The sequence below is a fragment of the Rissa tridactyla genome, chromosome 2, assembly GCF_028500815.1.
Source record: "Rissa tridactyla isolate bRisTri1 chromosome 2, bRisTri1.patW.cur.20221130, whole genome shotgun sequence".
In the NCBI taxonomy this organism is placed as follows: domain Eukaryota; kingdom Metazoa; phylum Chordata; class Aves; order Charadriiformes; family Laridae; genus Rissa; species Rissa tridactyla.
Genome location: NC_071467.1, coordinates 117,582,461 through 117,604,181, shown reverse-complemented (window position 1 = coordinate 117,604,181; position 21,721 = coordinate 117,582,461). Strand labels below are relative to the sequence as shown.

General features: G+C 42.6%; 1 protein-coding gene across 26 annotated transcripts in view; it reads right to left on the bottom strand.

Moving 5' to 3' along the window:
* Positions 1-16,419, bottom strand: part of CLASP2 (cytoplasmic linker associated protein 2) — a 154,817-nt gene extending 138,398 nt beyond the window's left edge. For 14 of the 26 annotated variants that reach the window (XM_054193586.1, XM_054193583.1, XM_054193584.1 and 11 more), the window contains exons 1-2: positions 15,283-16,418; positions 1,929-2,007 (exon numbers count right to left, since the gene is read on the bottom strand). In XM_054193586.1, coding sequence (XP_054049561.1) covers positions 1,929-2,007; positions 15,283-15,477 — 274 coding nt within the window. In that variant the 5' untranslated portion in view covers positions 15,478-16,418. Of the gene's footprint in view, positions 1-1,928; positions 2,008-15,282 lie in introns of all 26 variants that reach the window. The other 12 variants (XM_054193579.1, XM_054193581.1, XM_054193591.1 and 9 more) reach the window with 2 other exon arrangements.
* Between the last annotated feature and the right edge of the window lie 5,302 nt (positions 16,420-21,721).

Sequence of the window (21,721 nt, the reverse complement as noted above, 5' to 3'; positions counted from 1 at the left end):
TCCTGGCTTGTATTAGAAATAGTGTGACCAGCAGAAGGAGGGAGGTGATTGTCCCCCTGTACTCAGCTCTGGTGAGGCCACACCTTGAGTACTGTGTCCAGTTCTGGGCACCTCAAGACGAGAGAGATGTCGAGGTGCTGGTGTGAGTGCAGAGGAGGGCAACAAAGCTGGTGAAGGGCCTGGAGAATAAATCTTATGAGGAGCGATTGAAGGAGCTGGCACTGTTTAGTTTGAGGAAGAGGAGGCTGAGGGGAGACCTCATCACTCTCTACAACTACTTGAAAGGACATTGTAGAGAGGTTGGTGCTGGTCTCTTCTCACGGGTAATTAGTGATAGAACAAGAGGGAATGGCTTCAAGCTGCAACAGGGTAGGTTTAGGCTGGACATTAGGAAAAAATTCTTCACAGAAAGAGTGGTCAGACACTGGAATAGGCTGCCCAGGGAGGTGGTGGAGTCACCATCCCTGAATGTGTTTAAGACTTGTTTAGATGTGGTGTTAAGGGATATGGCATAAGGGAGAACTTTGTAGAGTGGAGTTGATGGTTAGACTCGATGATCCCAAGGGTCTTTTCCAACCTAAATGATTCTATGATTTTGTGTGTTGTCAAACTATTCTCAAATAGCTCACACTTAAACCAAAAACAGAAGCAATGAAACTTTCCAACCTTTAATAAAGTTGCTGTAATTTTAAGTTCTACACACCACTAAAATATAAATCAGAGTAAAACTCTGAAGCCTAGCACTGTTTGTAGCTACAAATGGAGACTATTCAAAAATCAATATTCTGCATAGCACAATACACCTCCAATTCCCTCACACTGCTCCAATACAAAGCTAACCAGCCAAAGAAAAACCCTCTGCAACAAAACAGATTTAAATTCTGTAGCGCTCTACTGCAGCAGTTTTATAGCATCCTGAAATATGCTTCCAATTAATTTAGTTAGTAACTTGTGAATAAATTATACTCTGTATTCCTAAACTTTCAAATTTTGCGCATTTCTTAACTCTTAAATACAAAAGTAGACATGTAAAGAAGAGGAAGCTTAACATTTTGACAGACAATTTGAGATAGATGAGGATGTCAGAACAAGATGCAAGATAATTCACACAAATTTTGGAAAAGGACATTAAGCTAGAAACTTCTGTTAAAAATAGCCAGTGATATAACATCAATGTTAATGCCCTAGTATCACTATCTCTTTTCAAGAACAGCAGCAAAATGAGTTGAGCAGTGTCATTTGCTCGTACCTCCCAGAACAACCATTTCATACTCAGGCACACATAGATCCATTAATTTGAAAGTCATTCGAGTAAGCATTTCACACAAGAATAATAGTTAGTACTCTTCTTCATCCCACAGAAAGTTTAGGTTTCTAGAAGCTACGGTCCAGTTTTCTAACATGAGGTAGACCACAAGCTTCAGCAGACATAAGGCCCTAATTAAAGTGATCTACAAATAAAACCTTAAATCTTTAACACACAAGTTAAAGGTAACACTTATAGAATCATGGAATGGTTTAGGTTGGAAGGGACCCTAAAGATCATCTAGTTCCAACTCCATTATGTTCCAATGTAATTTTTAGATGACTGTCTTGGGGACTGGTAAGCAAGAACACAGCATGGGAGTGGCAAGCAACTATAAAGCATGAAACTAATTACTAAAAATATATTCCTGGAACCTTTAAAAAATCCCAACCACCACCTAGAAATCAGTGATTGCATGACAAATTAATATTTACAAGTTAATATAAAATTATGTAAATTCCAACAACCACAATAAGATGCCTACCAATATATTATAATGAGCTCATAAAGCATTCAACATGTTCCACGTCAGCTGCTGGGGGGGAAGCAAGGGGGGTGGTGGGGGCAAGAGAGTGTCTTTTACTTTTTGGTCTTAAGAAAAAATAAGTTATATTTCACTTACCAGTTCCTATATAGGATTTAAAGCGTCCTGATAGTCTGTCGACAAAGGCACCTAAAACATCTAATCCCAGTAATGCTACCTGTTGAAACAAAAGCATCAGATACACAAAACAGATCACTAAAGAATTCCTCAGAATATATTTTCAAGAAATTAGACATATATATATATATGCAAGCTTGCTGAAAGACTGTATCTTAACCTAAAGATAAACTAAAGTTCCAATTACAGAGCTGATAATTCCTTGAAAGCTTTCATTAAAACAAAATTATCAGAATATCTTTGGAATGGATCAACTATATTTGCATACAGAGCAGTTCAGATTTTTCAGTACTAATCTTAGAACAGAAAAAAAAATATATTAGAAATCCAATGTTTTAGTATTTTCAACTACAAATGATTGAAATTCAAATAACCATGAGGACTAAGGAGTTGGAAGAAGCTCTCCCCCCGGCCCCACCTCATGGATCATATATTAGGACTGCAGTTCTGTCTCTCATTTTCTTTAAAAGTTAGGCCTCTAGAGGCCTAGCTCACTGTCAACTGAAAATCAAAATCCCTCTGAAACACATAACAGTAAGGCTGTAGGCCTTACCTCCTCTACCAGTTTTCTAAGCTGCTGAAAGAAAAACAGAATGCCTTAACAACAAATAAAAAAGGGGGGGGTGGGGTGCAGTTACCAGACTCAGAAAAAGCAAACAACTTAAAATGCAAACCTAAGCCCCCAAACGTAAGTACTAACACAGACTGGGAAAAAACCCAACATGGTTTAAACAGTTTCCCAGATGCTAAGAGCTTACTTCAATCTGGCTACTTAGCTCATCCGCTAAGGTCATTACATCGTTTTCCAAACTCCCAAAAGAAAACAACTGAAAGAAGCTAATACTGCCTTCCCTTAGCAGTTTAGACCACACCATTTGTCCACCTGCTTGTTAAACTAGGCGAGTCTTATTTCTATTCATTTACTCTTGTTAAAAAAAAATAAATCAGAAAACAAAAGGAAGTTCAAATTACTACTGAGATTGTGAGGAAATTCCCATCTCTGAACAGAAATGAGATGAGAGGACAATATCCACTAATATAGAAACGAAAACATGATCAGAAATTATCAGTTAAACTAAATCATTTTAACAAGTCCGGACACTTTTTTGCCCCTAACTATCCTGCATATTCTTCCAAGACTTCATTCTTAGTTTCCTATAATAATACATTATGAACACCAGAACCTGCATTTTCACATCTTGCAGTTACCTCAGTTTACTGCCCTGAAGGTGCAAATGCCAAAGGAAGGACCTCCTGAAGCTTGGGCATTCATAACAGGTTTTCCTCCTCTTTATTTTCTAGTAAGACACACACTGCGGTTTTTCCCCCATGAAGACATGAGCAGAATTACTCCCCTCTATTAGTTATTTATTTTCATAAAACTTGGAACCACATTTTCTTGGACGGCTCTGTTTCCTTAAGATCGTTATCTGTCACAATTGTCCACACTGGACAACAGACCCAAAAAAATTTGACTGGAGATGAATGTGAATACATATGGCTCACGCACACAGGATCACCTGAGCCTTGTTTCCACAGGAAACTGGATGAAAAAAGGTCCCCATAAAAATCTAGGATCTGAAGCAACTGCATACTTAAGCAAGTTTTAATAAATTCAGTATTAGTAGAATAGATCGCCTTTTAAACAGGAGGTACAAAACTTAGTTTCAAGTTAGTACAACGTACTTGGAAATTCACACAGTTTTGTTACATACTAGACCAGAGAATAGCAAATATAAGTGGATGGCATCACTGACTTAAATTCATATATTGCTAACAAGCACCTGCATCTACAGCTTAGGATAAGAAAACAGAATACTAAAATTTATAACTTACACAAAAAGTGTAAGTCAGCTTCCCAAAAGCTCTTTCCTTTAATGTTCTTTTCCAGATTGTCAAGCTATAGGAGACCCGAGACAAGATCTCAATCGAAGAAGTGATGCCTCAAAGAAATAAGAAATTCAGTCTGGATATACATTGTTTTCCTATGCTTCTGTTTCCCGACTACAAGCCCCACCTCAGACTTGTCTTTCAGTGCCAGCTTTTAAGACGCCTTCCCTCTGCAGGTATTTCAGGGTCTGTTAACACAAAAATGTAGCTTCTCCTTCTGTAAAGGTACGTACGGAGAGCATCCCTCTTCTCCGCACATTTGATAACCTTTCTAAAATCTCTCTTTAAGACTTCTACCATTCTGAACAGCAGCAGCTCAGAGATTTAAAAATGTAAACCATGCATGGCTTGTTTTTACTACAGATCTACTCTTCACTAATCCGAAAGAAGAGTTCCAAGTAAAACGGAGAGTATTTCTTAATTCCTCCAGTGCTTAGCCTTTAAGGTTTGGAGGTGGTTTTGTGGGATTTATTTGCTTTTTTTATGGTTGGTTGGTTTTGGTTAGGGGGGAGGGGTCAGGAATTGTTTGGCTTTAAAGTCCCACCTGGGTAAAAACAGTGGCCATATGGAATATTTGAATGTCCATATACCTAAGGGTCAGAGGCTTGATAACTAAAGAAATGGCTATTCGTCCTACCACGACTGTTACTGCCAACAAAGAATCTGATAACTTGTATTTAATTTTGTTAAGAGTATTTTGTTTTGATCAAGAGCACCCACTGAGATAATGCCTGCATATTCCATATTTTTGTATCCCTCTCTGTGAATAGATAAAGTTTAATCTTATGCAAGTCACATTTATCTTGATTAACCATTAAAGCACTTGTCAATATGGTGTCAGCTCTTTGTAACTGTCTATCAAAGATTTGCTTAATGAATGCAGTAGGAGTTCTACTTCAATAATTAGTGTACAAAAGCCACTTCAGTAAATACCATAAATTTAAATATCCTGATGAGTAGTTTTGTCTTGTGATGCACATACTGTATGAAAATATATAGTTTAAACTGCACAGGATGAAATAAAGCTTTCAGAAGTTACCTTTCTAAGTTAGAATAAGATAAGAGACTAAACCTGGCTTTAAGAAATGCAAAAGTAGTAAACACTGCTGTGAAATTCTCATCTCTCTAACAGCAACTAAACAAGCACCTTTACAGATAAGAGGTAAGGGAACAGGTGACTAGCGTCCTGGTCTGAGGTAAAACAGAACCAACTTTCTGTTCAGTAATTTTATTTCTTAGCTAGACCTCTTCTAACTCTCTGAAATTAACAGCCCATTGTGTCAAAAACGGTTCATTCTCAGAGTGATAAGACCAATGTTCACAGTTTGTGCCAAGGAATGGTATGCAGAGAGGCTCTTGCTTATACTTGTCACTGTAACAACCGAGGTCAGCTAATTTTGTTATTTGCCCTGTTGGAGGGTCCGAAATGTAAAAGCATAGAGGGCTCCCACCTGCAGGGAGGAGCAGACAGGACAGGTGACCCAAAACTGACCAACAGGGGTATTCCATCCCATCTGCCCCATGCTCAGTATAAAAGCTGAGGGCTCAAAGGGTCAACTCTCTTTCTTCAATGGCCGATGTCTGAGGAGGACCCTATCTTTCATCTGCCTTTGATCCCGATCCACGTGTTCCTGACTCCATCTGTGGAATCCAGTTCCCACCCATCGCTGAGTCCAGCCTGGGACTTCCCCAGTGCCTGCTGGTGACGTCATCCTGGGAGCTTATTACGGTTTTGTATATACAGTATCTATTTCATTATTTTCCTTTTTATTTTATTATTAAGATTTCATTAGTTTAGTTTCTTCTAAACTCGTAAATCTCTACCTCTCCTCCACCTCTCTGTGTATGAGAGGTTGGGGGGAGCATCTGTCGCCAGCCATTGGCCAATTTGGCCAAAACAACAACTACAGTCTTAAAGGAGCAATCCTTTACCTACAACATGATGGTTACTCTTTAGCTCATACAAAGTCCTCTGTGGTCTGCAACTTTGAAAAGATAGAAGGTATGAAATGTCACATCTGCAGCGTGAGAAAGCATGATGCAACCTCAGGCTGGAAGTAATGGGAAACTGCTCTAGCTACAAAATTGGCTCTCAGGCCACATTTCAAAACAAGTCAGCTGAAGCATACCACTACAGAGCATACCAAATAAACTACCTCTTACTATTTTTGTAAATCAGTCTTAACATTTATCTGCTTTGATACACGACGTTCTGAGTTAAAGCATCTCGTGGTAGGTATCATCCATGCAATATTCAAGCAGCCCTTTGGAAGGTGGAAGGACTCCTTAACAATTGGTATAGGGTGACATGAGCAGCATTAAAAAACAAACAAAAAAAACCCAAACAAAAACAACCCCACAAGTCAAGGCAGAACAGATCTGCAAGAACAGAGTTCCAAGCTCTCAGACACTGTGTGGGACCATGTACCAACACAGGCTCTCTACTGTCGACAGAAAAAACCTCTCACTAGCATCATGGCTCTTCCGCTACCAGCTTCAATGAGGGATGTATTTCTTCTGGGATTAAAATCATTGGATCTGTTTCTTATTCTGCATTCATTAAGCCTTTTGCCTGCTGCCTAGAAAGAGCCTTTGTACGTTGAGACTGATTCATCAGCTCACTACTGTTTGATGCATTTAAATACCGCTTTTCAGGTTCACAGTGGAAAAGAAATTTAGGCTTATTTGAACTGGATTCGCTAGTTGTTGAGCTACTCTTTAACAAGCCAGTGTTCAGGACCATCCTTGACTTCTCAGATCACAACACCATTGCCAACCCAACTGAGAAGGATGGATTGAGCCAGTGATTAGGAACTGAGCCTATTTCTTCCTCTGCAGCTTGTTCCTTTTCCAGCTTTCCTTCTTCATACTCTTTTCAGCACTGCCACTGCTCTTCTGTGGGCAACTTCCAGGCAACTAAGCCTTCGCTAGTAAAAGAAATACTGTCCTTCAAACCATACCTGGTTAACCATGCATGCTTACTATTATTCTTACAGTGATTCTGTAATTTCCCGTCCCTGCGGGGGGACGTCTAGGGACGGGACACTGGCAGGAAACCATCTCTAGTTACATAAGTTGCCAAATGACCTTAATACAAACGTCCCTGGATTCAGTCATAGGATCTCTGAACTGTATATGGAAATACAGATTCTGTAGATCGCAATCTGCTAACTAGTCATGAGAATCTAATGGGGGAATTATGGAGGTCACTATCTGGAGCTCCGAAAGAATGAAGTTAAGGAACTGGACTTCCTGTCACCATGGGGACAGCTGTGGTATCACTAACAATCGACTGACAAACACAAAACAGCATGCCAAACAACTACACCCTGCAAGAACAAGCAGTGTTCCAGCACTGCAATGCAGTGCATCTTACAATGCAAAAACATGAGAATTTATTGTTTTAAGTACCATCAGCCAAGCCCATATGGGTACTTTCTCAATTCTCAGTCTCAAGCACCTTTCAAGTAGCTGAACATGAAACAAAAACATGTATGTTTGTGCAGTCTCTTCTGCTTCACTTCTTGAAGGTTTATTCCTAATTCTCCTTACTCATCTCCCCGAATACACTTCTTTGCTCCTATTTCACAGGATACTCAATCACTTTTTGCTCCCTTTACTGTTTTCCACTCCAATTCTCTGCACATCTCCAAGATCTACCCATATTCCATTCCTTCCCTTAACCCAAAAGCTTGCACAGATACCAAAAACTATCCCCAGCTCCATGGACAGAACGAAGCTTTGATTTTCCTGGGTCATTTCTTTAACCCAGGTGGTTCTTCTGTCCCAGCCAGGTCACCTTCAGACCCGGTTCTCCTTTGTACAAGGAAATGCACTGCTGCAATCCTCCCACTCAGCATCAGTGGGCAGCTGCCTCTGCTGACAGCAGCCACAATTGCAGTCCCAGCTGCTGAAGCTGCCACACACATTATCTATACTTTAGATATTTTAGCCGACAAGAAAGCATTATTTCCATTCTCTTGCTTCTTTCATCTTCAAGGGTACATATGACACACTTTCAAAGATGTGCACAATGTTTTTTGTTTGGTTGTTTTTTTAATGTATATCACATCACTTCGCATTGCAAGGAGAGACAGAGGTTGCTGGTAATCTAACATAAAGTCTTCAAGCTCTATAACTTGAATCGCAAGTTCTTTCGCAAACGCAGAGCCTCCTCTATCTAAAAATGCAAGCTTACTGACTTCAAAGCAATGTTCTGCAACTATAATTTGGACTACAAGCTAAGATTCTCCTGAGATTATCAAACCTTTGCTACTGTTAAAACTATACATCAGCTCCAACCCTCCCCTTCTCAAAAGGGGTATGCACTACGAGACTTCTTAGGATAATCTTCCTTTCACAATCCTTCTGTGATAGCTGACCACAAATCACTTCAGTGTTGCACTGCTAGTAACCACACCACCAGAGCATTACTGAATGAATCACCCATATTTATCCAGAGACCGATGAGTGTAGTTCAGCACTGAAAAGGCTGGGTTTCCTTAGAGGCCCTTTGACAGGCATAGATGTGGGAGGTCCTCGTTAGTTTGACCTCTCCTGTATAGCAGCCAAAACAAGCAAGCATAGTGCTGTCATAAAAATTCTAAAGTTTATATTAAAAAAATAAAAGAATCTGTTTTACTGCCCTTTCCCCATGATGGGAACTGTAACATTTCTCTCCCTGCCCCCCCCCTTAATTAAGAAACATTTACCCAATTTTGAAGAACACATTAGTGTAACACTCAAAATGGCTACTGGAAAAGTGTTTACAATGTTCTATTATTTCAGAATCTCTCATGATCTTTAAACTGACTCGAGTTCAGACTGAAAGTGTGATCTCCAAACTGTTCTGAATTCTGTGGACAACACAGTGACCAGTACTCTAAAATGTGCCATGTACTGCCTCCGGCTTAATCCATTACAGGAATATCTACAGTTTGATTCATAGGTACATTAAACATTCCTCCCTTGACATTGTCACAAATTTTTTATAGACATTGTTCAAAGCACACTGAGCATAAACCAGAAGTATATGATACAGCAACACCTGACATTTTAAGCCATTCTCTTTTTGAGATTGTCTGGCTTAAAGTTTATGTGCTGCAGTAGAAAAAGTTTGAAAACGGAGTCTCTTTAAAAGCAGGGCTCAGTGGGAAGACAATGATATGTATGGTATTTCTCTTTAGAATATATAATTGGGGGTAAAAAAAAAAAAAGAAAAAAGGAGGGCTTTTTTCCCCCTCAAAGAAAATTGCCCTTCAAAGCCTTTCTAAGCATGTTGATGGAGCAAAACAAAGAAATGCTTTATTTTAGGACTTAGTACTTCCAGAAGAACATAATTCTTTTCATGCCCAAGGTCTCTTATTGTCTTTCCCATTTCCTTTGATTTAAATTGTATTAAACATACAGTGATTCCCATTCTCTGCTACTTACTCCTACCCCTGCAGCAGCTCCTCTGCTGCGAGGAGACAAGGATTCCTGCAGCTGAATAGTAACCTGCTTTTGGAAACCAGTCCAACAAATGAAGAAGAGAAAGCATCTTCTCAGCCAGATCTCTTCCCTGAGCCTGTCTGCTGTGCAGCCACACGACCACTCGCAGCAGCGCGATGAAGGCATGACGCACCATCACAATTCAGCAGCCAAGGGAAGAAATTGCTTAAATCAGCGATCCTGCCAAAAAACAGACGCTGAACTACGCATGGCTCCCGCTGTGAACTCTGAAGGATGCACCTCTCCTCTTGCACCCTGCACAGAGCTGGGAAAGGGTCTCCGTTTACACCCAAATTAAACTGCGGCTTAAAAGGGATATAGCTCTGTTCTCCCTCTTGACTTGCAGGCATATCTGATCTGGTGCACTTAAGTCTTCTGTAGCATCACTCCAGTCAGCTTGTTGAATTCGTTTTCTAGTGTTTCAACATCACAGAAAGTTAATTGCCTCAAGAACAAGGGTGAAAATGCCTGGCCACAGGAGAAGCGGAGCTGCTATTTCAACAGGGACTACAGTTAGGCTGGGTTACACAAACTGATGCTGCAAAACAATTAAGAACTGACAATTCCACCTCTGGAGGAGATGTCTGAGAGTTTGAGACTACCTATTTCACATTCCTAATTAAAGGCTGGACAAAATTAGTCCTAATTAAGCTTAACGTAATTAAAACTTCTTGCAAGTTTCCCTTGTCTTCTGGAGATCTGCTTGATTATTTGGCTAACAATCAATAGTTTATTTAACATTCTATGAGCAGAACATAAATAATACATGAAAAAATAATAATTATTACTCAAGAAGAACTGGATCATTGAGCTTGAAAACTAAAACTGGATTCACAGATGGACAGGTCAAAGCACATTCTCCTTACATAGAAATAAGGGAAGTAGCTCCCATAGTTAAGATGAAACAACTTGAAAAAAAAGGAATAATGAAATTCAGCAAAGACCTTAATGTCAAACATTTCTCCTCCAACAAAGACATTGAAATTACCACTATTTGCTAATAAACACTATGAAAATACCAGAATCTGCATAGTAACTGAAAAATAAAGGGGTTTATTCCATTTTTCTGTCCTGCAAGTTACAGTCCCACAACCCACTACAACATTTGCCTTTTGCGTAGCATTCGTCAGCTTGTGTTCAGATTCAAAATAACCCACACATTTTCTTCCTAAGGACTGCTACTCAAGCACATGCCCTACATCCTGCATTTGTGCATTCAGTTATTCTTACTGAAACGTAGGACTTCCCATTTTTTAATTCTGAACTTTCTTTTTTTTTTTTTTCCTCCCAGATCTCAGTATCTCCATTTTGTTCAAACAACTTTAAATTCTAGCTTCCACCACACACGCTCACATGCAGTCAACGAAATTATAACTGCTGTTATCTCCTTGCAAGGACTTCAGACAAACATCCTAACCACTTGTCTTAACTAATTGCAAAATTACAGTTCAAATCTTCCCTTCCTTTCTGGAAACTGAAAGCTCCTCCTGCTGGCCTTTTGTTGAACTAAAGACAAACCAAAATAAATACTTGCCAAACCAAGAAAATACAAAAACGCAACAACAACATTACTGGTATTTTAGTATCTTTCAGTATTTGGTGTTGAGACAAACACAGCTAAGAAAAATTTCACTCTACATAGTGCATAGAATAAAAGATAACTCCAAGGATTTGCCTGAAAGAAAGAGATGATCCACGCTATCAGATAGTGTGAAATACGACTTTTTCTTTGTGTGGCAGACAATGTGCTGCTCTGACATGAAAACAGTGATTACAATTATTTTCCTACTATAGTTGAAGAACAAAACAAGCTAAAATATCGACTACAAAGGTAAGAAATCCAAAGACGACTCAGTCACAAAATTTACCAATTACTCTTCTCGCATAAAGTTACTTTGAGAAACTACCAGAATTTTAGTCATAGGTTTTTATTACTTCTGATCAGGTGTGATTTGCATAAAGAACTGAAATTTGGCTTTATTGCTCAAAAAATAAATTTTATGAGGGTAACTATTCCATTTTGATGGGCCTAAAAAAAAAAAACCAACCACATAACAGGTTAACAGCCAAGAGCAGGCTTGCAAAGCTCTACTTAAAAGTAGTATTTCTCCATACTATATCTCTTCAGCAGATGTTCAACACAGATTTCCAGATTACTTGTTTGAGCCAGACACAGAACAGTTTGAGCTACAAGACTGTACAAAGTTAAATAATCTTGTCATTATTTCAAGTAACTATTGAGTACAAGAGAGACTTAATTAAAACTACTAGTACCTGTTAAAACTATTAATGTATACGTAGTGAACATCTATGTTCACTAGTAAAGCCAGCAAATATCTATCAGTAGTGATACTCTCAAAACAAGGAATTAAGTTACTGCTTGAATTTCACCTGAATGGTGTTAATGTTTGAGTTTAAACTTTCCAGTTTTCTGAGATTACCAAATATCTCAAAATTTTAGGAGAACAAATACCAGCAGAATAGTAACACCACGCAACTCTTAATACTTTTCATCCAGCTTACCTGCTCCCTAAAAAGATTTCAGAATTCACTGCCCTTATTTGTTTTTTTTTCCTCCACTATTCCTCACAGCCTTGGGAAAACATTTGGAAAAAAATTGGGGAAAAAAAAAAACAAACAAAATCAAGCAAAAAAAAAAAAGACAACCCCAACACTCTACATTGTAGGAAGATAAGTCAATCCCAACCAACATGAAATAAATCAGATCACGGTATCAAGATACCAAGCAAACAATTTTCAGCTCAGTGAACAACTCTTTCATTTTAATGAGGTCTAAAATAAAAGTTTAAATTATGCACATCATCTGTGTACTCCCTGACATTGCAGAGTTTTCAACGGTCTCTGGAAGCTAATTTATCACTGACTGCATAGACATTGTAACTGAAGTCCCTGTAATACACCATTAAGGTCAGCCTTTAAAGATGACTCATCTCTCTCTCTCTCTAGGTCACTTCCCCGTGTTCTGCAACCAACTTTCACTAGAACTCTGTACCATTTGCAGATGAGTCAACACATTCTTAATCCCATCTTTTTAATTTATCAGTAACTCAAACTGGTAATTGCATTTTCCACTTCAATGAGCTAGATGAACTCAGAAATTTTCCTATCTGCTTCCTTAGTCTGGAACTGCCAGATTGTTTATTAAACCACTATAAATAGCTGCAAACTTCAGAAAAGCAAAAGCACTATCTAGATGGCCAAAACCCTTTTGAGACAAGTTAATTCAACCTTGATTATAACAAGTCCACACTTGTTTACTGAACACCTATTCTGTTTTTTCCCCACTCGTTATCAAGTCTGCTAAATCAACCCTCCTATTCCTACCCTCTCCAGATCCTTTCCCTTCTGCTTATATGAGGCAGAAACTTTCTAGGGTTGCATTTCATAGAAAGTTTTCTCTTCTCAGGCATGGAATAAAGTGGAGCCCAGAGCTCCCAGATCATGCATCTTTTCTTTCGGTATGGTCAGCATAGAGCACTGCACGCCAGAACTGAGTTTTCACATAAAATGAAAGAAACAGCACATCCAGAGCAAGTTACATTAGTTATTCCCTTGTTATCCATACTGGTCACCTACAATGGAAGTAATGCTACCCCTCAGAACTTCCTCCAGCATTCCCCATTTCTCACTCCAATTCATCTAGCTCAGCAGTTCTGATAAATAAGGCAGTGGCCAATCATTTTCACTGCTCAATTAAACAGCCATGTCAATGGGGAGGAATTAATTACTTTGGGACTCTGAAGACCTGCAAGACCTTTAGCAAGATCTAAGACGAAACAGATGATAAGCAGAATTGCCTAAGTGCTCTATATATCCATTCCTCAGCAGGGGAAAGGGTAATGAACAAATTATGAAAAATACAGTAATCAAAAATAAAGACTACTTTAATATTTTTCTGAAAAAACACAGGTAAGTCTGTGGTACTCATTACTTTATGATATCATTCAGGTCCTGAGTTTAATAACAAACTCAGATCTAACATTTAAGTGCGTAACATCTATGCTTGCGTAGGAGAAAATATGCAAATAAGATGCAAACCACAGTTTTCCAGAATATTTTTAATTTTCTTTTTGGAGCAGCAGACCCTGGCTGTGGCAGTGACTGACAGCAACAGCAGAACTGATCATGAGAAAAACGTGCAAGAACTTTTGCTCTTGCAGTTAATACAGTGCATATAATATGCTTTGAACTGGAATGTTGTGTGTATAAAGAGCCACTGGTACGTAGACATAGAGAAGAGGTAAAAAAAATAATTAATTATTATGCAAGCCATTTTTAAAACCTCTTAGAATTTGTAATACTCTCAATCTCATCCTGTATGACTGAGGCTTGTGATCTGGAGTACTGCATATTCTTAATTTGTCCTGCAGTTCTAACAGCCATGTTCTCACTTGCCACCTTACATCAACAGCAAATAGAATGTCTTGCATTATGAAAAAAACATCTTGAAAAGGAAATTTCAAGTGTTCATGCCCAATTTTGTCAATTTAAAAGTGCACAAAAAAGCCTTTTACATTACCCTGTTGAGATAAATAAGTATCTAGTCCTCGTTACACAAAAGTGTATTTTTAAAGACCTGTCTAGGTTTCATAGTAATCAATTATCACCAACAACTGCCCTCAGATTAGGAATTTAAAAGCAAATAAATTACACTTGTCCAATGTAACGTTATTTCCCCAAGCTAACCCGACCTTTCATGACAAATACACTTCCCAAAAAAATAAATGATAGGCGCAAATAGAGTTAAGCCTCATTAGTTTCAGAGCTCAAACTCTGAAGTGCTATGCGCAAACACTGGCAAGTACACAGCACTGTAAAGTCAACAGAGAAAAGAAAAATACCCGTTTCATGAACATACTGCCCTTACGAGTTACTCCTACGTCTGCCTCCTGAGCCTAAGCAAATAGGAGAAAAATGACAATAACCTCTCCAAGTTCAAAGGCCCAAAGTGCAAGTCCATCCGCTTTCCAAGGCAAGGAATAATAATAAGGGCGGAGGGAAGGGCGGACCCGGCTCGGCATCGCAGACCCACACCGCCACCCGCCGGCGGCAACGCGGGCCCGGCCCGGCCACGCACCGGGGGCGGGGGGGAATAAAATAAATAAAAAAAAAAAATCCCTAATGCGAATACGATCGTCCTTGGCAGTAAAACTACATTGTCAATCGTGTTATCGGCTGACCAACATCAGAAAAAAAATTATAAGTATTACAAGAGCCGTGTGAAGGAGTAATCAGTGTTTTGCTGTATCTCAGCCTAAAACGCACGAAAGAAAAAAAAAAAAAGCGAAACGTGAGTCATCATCGGGCTGCTACAAAGCTACTACATAACTTCCCACGGACGGGAAAGTCACCTAAAGGCGATATAAACAACTTTAAACTCACAAGGGGAACCCCGAGAAGCAAGTTATTCATTAAATGGTGTAAAACGCAGCCGGTGTAACGCCAACTCGGTGGAACAGCACTCTTCACGGCCTACAGAAAATAAAGGCAATCCCACGAAACATTACACCCAAGTACAGAGACCATGGAATGGGAGCGGTAGCGAAAAAAAAGAAAGGAAAGAATCATCACCTATCTTATTTCAGAATAATAAACACAACCCGAGTCTGTAAAATAGTTGCGTGGCTTTTTTTTTTTTAATATTATGTGCAAAAACGTTTAGCCAACGACAAAAGCAAAACTAAAAAAATCCGCTAGCACTTCTCTTTGGACAGAGGAATAGAAAAAATAAAACGGTAACCAACCCTCCCAAAATTTCTAAATTTCCCTTTGCGGACCGTCAGGAATAAGAACTGGTACAAACGTAGTTTTATTTCTGCTCCTGCCTGATTAAAAAGTAACCCAGAGCCCTGCACTTCCCCTACCATCATGAATCATGGTCTCCCCTCTACCAAGCCTCGCCGAGCACCCTTACCTTAAAATTGCTAGAGTTGACCCATCCTGTTAACTCGTCGATGACTTTGTCCAGGCGCTGCTGGTCCTGCTCCAGGTCGGGGGACCTCGCCGGGTCCCCCAGGTACTCCAGCAGCTCCTGCCCGACCTGCATCCTGCGGCCCACGTCCTTCTGCTGCACCTGGTCGCAGAAATAATCCATCCCGGCGGGCTCCATCCTCGGCCACGGACGACGAAAACTTTCTTGGGGTGACGAACCGACCCACCGGCTTCAGGGCGGCCGGGGCAGGGCGGGGGGCGGCGGCGGCGGGAAGGAAACGCCCGGCGAGGCGGCGATCACCCGGCAGGGCCGCGGCCCTCATGGAGCCTCTCCTCTCCCTCCTCTCCGCCCCGGCTCCGCGCCCGCCGCTTCCATGCACCGCCGGCTCCCTCCGGCCTCCTTCCTCCCCGAGCCCGCCCGCAAAGGTGAAGCCCCGAGTAGCGAGAGGAGGGAAGGCGGGCAAAGGCTCGGGCAGGCTGCGGAGGATGAGGGGGGGGAAGGCAGGGGGAGGTCGGGGGGAGCCGCCTCCTCGGGCTCAGGGGTTTTCCAGGCGCCTCCGCCTCGTCCTCGGGGATCTCCTTGCCGCCGCCGCCCCTCCTCGGGAAGGGAAAGCGAGAGTGAGAACAGGCGTTAAAGCCAGCCCGGCGGGGCGGAGAGGGGGGGGGGGTCTTGCAGGCACCTCAGCGGAGGGCAGACGGCCGCGGGCTGAGGGGGGTCCCGGCGGGAGCTGCCGCCGCCTCTCGCTCTCTCCTCCCGCCCGCAGGCGCCAAGGAGCGATCCCCCGGGGGCCGCCTTCTCACCGCCGCGGGCACCGGCCCATCCTCCCACGGACGCAGCAGCAGCGAGGCCGGGGCGGACCTCTCATGCTCCCGACGCCGCGGCCTCCGGCCCCTCCCGCTGGCCAAAACGAGGGGTGGCTTCCCAAACTTCGCCCCGGCGGGTCTCAGCGCCTCTCTTCTCTGCTCCCCTTCCCTTCCTGCCGGGCCGGGCCGGGTCGAGTCGAGTCGAGTCAGTCCAGTCCCTGAGGAGCCGCTCACGCTCCGCCCGGTACCACCGCCTCCGTCCCGTAGAAGTTGCGTCCCGCCGCGGGCCGCCCCGGCCGGCGCCAGCTAGACTGGGCGTGGCCAGTGGCGGCCGCGCCCCCTTCCCGCCGCCGCCACGCCCCTCCGCTGCGGCGGGCGAGCGGCCCTGCGGCGGGCGGCGCCTGCGCAGTCCGACATTTCACCACCACCCCCCCCCCCCCCCCCCCGCCCCTCGGTGGGACCGGCTGCCCGCCGCACTGCTGCCCGCAGAGGGGAGGGCGGTTCGCGGCCTGGCACGGCGGTGCCAGCCGGCGGCGGGCGAGGAGGAAGAGGAGGAGGAAGCGTTGAGGAATCGGGGAAGCGGTGCGGAGGGTGCTAGGGCACCCTGCCGGCTGTGGGGCGGTCGGGGCGGCGCTGAGGGGAGGTGGGTGAGGAGCCGCTGCTAGGGGAGGGAGCGCCCGCCCTGCCTCTCCCCAGCGCGGCGAAGGGGAGAGGGAAGGAAGCTGTGGGGGAAGCGGAGCTCTGTGGGGCGGTAAGAGGTGGAGAAGCTCCGGCGCAGAGGGGGAAGCGAAGCTGCCGCCGTGCCAGCGCGGCCCCGGCTTTGCCTCTTTTCCCGCGGCCCCGCTGTGAGGCGGGGGGACCCCCGGGGAGCCCGCTCGGTGGGCGGGCAGCCTGCGGTCCCCTCTGCGGCGTCGCTGAGCCACGTGCGGGCTGGCAGGAATGTTTAAAACAGGGCCCCCTCAGTGCAGCCGCTCCGCCTTGGGGTGGTGGTTCAGGGTCGGTTTAAGCTGGTCGGCGTCCCCTGGGTGTCCGCTCCTGCGTTCCTTCCCTCCACCTTGTCGCATGGTGGTCGTGTGGCCTCTCGGGCCTCTGGAAGTACCGTTGTGGTTGTCACATGCAGGGAGAGGAGAGGAGAGGAGGTGGCTTCCCCCCTCCTCGCACCCAGGCTGTTTGTTCTGCGTGGGCCAGGTCTTGTCCCCTGTGCCGGTGCTATGTTTTGAGAAACCCACGGTAATTTATTGTTGTTTAGACAATTATTCTATCACCCGATGACCCCCTCCCCACCCAGGAAGGGGAATCGGGGAAAAACAAGGAAAACCAAGCGTTGAAATATAAACAGATTTAATAGTATAAGACTAAATAATTAACATTAATAATACTAAAGAGCCAATATTGATCCCAGTACCAATATACGATATACAAGGGCTATACTCAGCCAATTCCATCAGCAGAAGCTGTGCACTCCCGGCAGTGGACAGCAAATGTCGGACACTGCGAGCGCTACGGCTTTGGGAGGGCTCAGTGGTTCGGCACCGGGGCAGGAAGTTTTATGGACCACTGCCATCACAGGAGAGAGGGAACACTACACAGCAAACTTTCTACTTTATATTGAATGTGACGTTCATGGTATGAAATAATCCTGTTGTCCAGCTTGGGTGAATGCCCAGGTCTTGCTTCTCCTCATCCCTGCACCTGGCTAGGCTCGAAAACGCTGAGACCTTGAAACCTGCATACCATAGCTGGCTATGAAGTAAATATTTTCACAAATTCAGACACTAGAGTCCTCTAAAAGTGCAGTTTTCCCAAGCATTAGAAGAGAAATTAGTCCTGCGTTGCTCAAACCAGGACAGCCAGGTCCTGCGCTCGCTGACCACTTTGGGTCAATTTAATGGGCTAAATGACAGAGCTGGTATCAGTGAGTTGGCTTGCTCACAGGTCCTACGGGCAGAAGCACAGGACTCGGGAAGTTATTCATCCCCTGTCAATGGCAGTGTGGATGGTGATGTTGGTCTGCCATCCCTCTGATACTGGGAGGCTCCGTGTTACACTGCAAGCTGCTGGTGGTACAGGCAGTACATTTCTTGCCCTGCTGACATGTATACAATCCTTCCCTTTTCAACACCAGAACTGGTGTTTATTTGACTTCGTGTAAAAAATTCAGGGAGGTAATTTTTTTTTTTAATTTATCCCACACACACACATACTTTTTTTTCCCCCACAGAATTGGCTGTTTGCTGATTCAGATTCCTAAATTGCCTCACTCTGGGGTTAAGCAAGTGCCAGAATTGGCACAGGGAAAGTAGAAGCAGACAGCCAGAAGCTAGATGGGGGCAGATGAGGGCTGGTGGGACCTCTTGATGACAGCTGTTGTGTCATGAAAGCTCAGTTTAGTTTCAAGACGGCACAGTCTGGCTGTCTCGCTTGCCTCGTTAGTCCTAACGCTGGGGAAGGATGAGACTGCAGGAAAGTGCGGTACTCCCTTCATTTGGCTGCAGGATTTAGACGGATATAAACTGACTGAGGAACCAGGCCTGCATATTGCAGTTTCACAGCAGTGTAAACCAAACTAAATTGGTACTACAGTGGTCCTACTTGCCTGCTTCTCACAAGTCCTGTTATCAGGAATTCTGCGTTTCCTTTCTGTCCTGTGCACTGACATCTGTGTGACCTTGCAGGGGGCTAGTTCAGGGAATTGATCTGGCAAAAAAAACCAAAAGAGATCTACGTCCACAGGCACAGCAGAAGGCGAGACACAGGCAAGACAGAAGGCAAGCAGCCTTTTGTTGATTTTTAGTGTGATGAGGCAAATTTGGGACCCCCTGCTTGATTGGGCCCTAGGCATTACAATAATGAAGATGATTACAAAGATTATAGATGCCTTTAAAACAGAAATGTATGTATTGTACTTCAAGCTTATTACAATTTTACAAAAAGATTATGAACCGCTCATCATGCTTTTGCAATGGATTTCCCTGTGCGCATGTAAAGAACCATAATTTTGGATGGAGCTCAATAGTTCTTGTCCTGCGTGTGCAATGCCGTTTACAGAGATAGATTACTAATCTATCATTACAAAGATGGAATTACTAATTGCTTTTATTGAAAACGGGACTCAAGAAACTGCTGGAAATGGAAAAATAAATATAAAAAAATAAAACTGCATTGTTATATTTTTTCTGTGCCCTAGAATCTGATTCAGTGGTGGTGTAAGTTTGAAAAGTAAATTTCTTGCTGTGAAAGTTTTAAATGTAACTCTTGATCCAGTAAGATTGGCTAAACAGAAAAGAACTGAGTAGATAATCCTGGACTCTTGGAGTATCAAGAACTGTAAACAGTTTCAGTCCGCCAACTTTCTGAATAAAACCCAAATAATTTAAAATCCACCTTTCATTATAGTCCAAGTTAATGTCAGCCTCATAAGAGAGAAAATCCTAAGCAAACAGAGAGGGTAAAGCTTGTGGCACTAGCTTTTCTGAATTTCTCTTGACTCAAAGCAAACATACGAATTAGGTAATCTAATTGCCGTGAATAGCATTGAAGCTGAGGAGAAGGGTAAAGTATAATAAGATACACACTTGAAATGTTGAAACTATTTTGTTCATCCAAAGACGACATCACAAAGCTATGTTAAGGGCAAAAAGCTATGTTGGGATATGTGGATTTTCTTTTGTTTTTTTTTTTTCCATTTCATGCAATAAGTTTTTTCTTAGAAAACGCAGGAGAAAATAATTGCCTTGCTGTAAAATCAGAGGATTGGATTGCTGTATTTCATCCCGTTTCTACCTGCCAGCCTTTATACTATATGGTGCCTACGGGTGCCTTTATACTATATGGACACTGATACAACATGAGAAAATTGGTAGCCTTTTTATCACTGAGGTGTTCTGATAAGATCAACGTAATTGACATTCTAGTGCTGAACAGAATTATCTTTTTTGGGGATCAATAAATGTTGGTTCATTTCTTCCCCTGCAAACAAATAGCATTTTGATTTGGCAAATAGAGCTTCTGGATACTCATTTCTTTTTGTTTTAGCAGGGCAGGAGTAGTGCTCTAACGCTGAATCCAGTCCCTCCAGCTCCACAGTTTTGTTGTTAGACGTTCTCACAAAGTCCTAGCGGACTTTATACCTAGGGATGTGGGCCAGGCTCCAAAAAGAAGGCATTTTCATTCAAGCCGAAGATCTTTTAAAGCCTCTTATTCTCAGTTAAGGAGATTGTTTCCTTTGGAATGCAATCTTCTTTTTGATATGCAAGCATGTGAGCGTAAATCCACTACTTTAGTGTATTTGTATAACGCGTAATATTTTGTAGAGCAATTAAGCCCCGTAATTGAACCCAGAATCAGAATTTCCTTCAGTCTTCTGAATATGACTTGTTAGCAACCAGAGCGATTACGGCAGGAGCTGAGGTAAATGACACTAATCCAGCGAGGCGCGTTTCCAACTTGAATGGCACACCAAACCTGTTCCTACACCCCCATCCCATCCAAGCATGCTGCACAATTATCGCATGTAACGTCCTGTTCAGAAAAAGGCGAGAATCATACAGGGAAACAGGCTGGGGAGGGAGGATGCCGTGCTCTTCATTCCTTTGACTGATAAGAAAGCGCATACTGTGTCTCTGGCTGTGTTTCTTCTCTCTTTCCTTTCCTGGCAGTAGCTTTAACAGGCTGAGACCTCGTGCAACTCAGTTATCGATCTTTTGTAGCCATCCTGTCAGTCATTCCAGCAGAAAAGCTATTTCCACAGACTGATTTCCCCTTCTGAAAAATCCTTCCTATACAGAAGATGTAATCCCATCACTGAAAAAAAAACATAAAAACCCCATGACTAAAAAGTCTCTGTCACAAAGAGCAAGCGCAGGCCATAATAATAAAAATAGAGGGAATTTAACCATGAGTCACTCAGAAAATTCCTGTAAATTACACTGGACGTAGCCCAAGCTGACACTGAAGAAATCTGTGAGAAAGTTGTCCTTACATTCCTGTCGGATTCCTCAGCAGCCAGAGCGACACTTCTACATCATGTTCCACCCTGGCTGGCTTGGAGCAAATGTTCAGATTGCGCCTCAGATGTGGCGTCCCTCAATCATGCACCACCTCCTTTTAATGTGTTCTGGAATAACCATAGGCTTTCTTTATAGGTTGGAGATCACTACATAATGTGTAGTGTTCTTAATGTGTAGGTGTTTCTTAATACTGTCGGGAGGTAAAATACCATCATACTGTGCTATTTTAAGCAGAAATGTGACATATTTTGTTACCCATGTCATATAGGTATTTATTTTACATCTTTTCTTACATAAATTGTAAAAAGATGATGTGTACCTTTTCAAGCTCAATTTATCACTGTTGATAACTTTTAAGAATCATTTGAATTCCTCCCTCTGAGATGAATAATATCAGAATAATGAAGTAATAAATACCTTCAGAATATAAATCAATTCATTCATGAAGGCAAGTTCTTCTGATGATGTTGCAAAACATTGAAGTATTGCCCATTTCTCTCACAAGGCCTTAAAGATGAAATTAGTTGTAACTGTATTAAAAATGCACTCGGTGAACTCTGCTACATTTTGCCTTGTGCCATGGATGTTCTTGAAATTACATGTTTCATA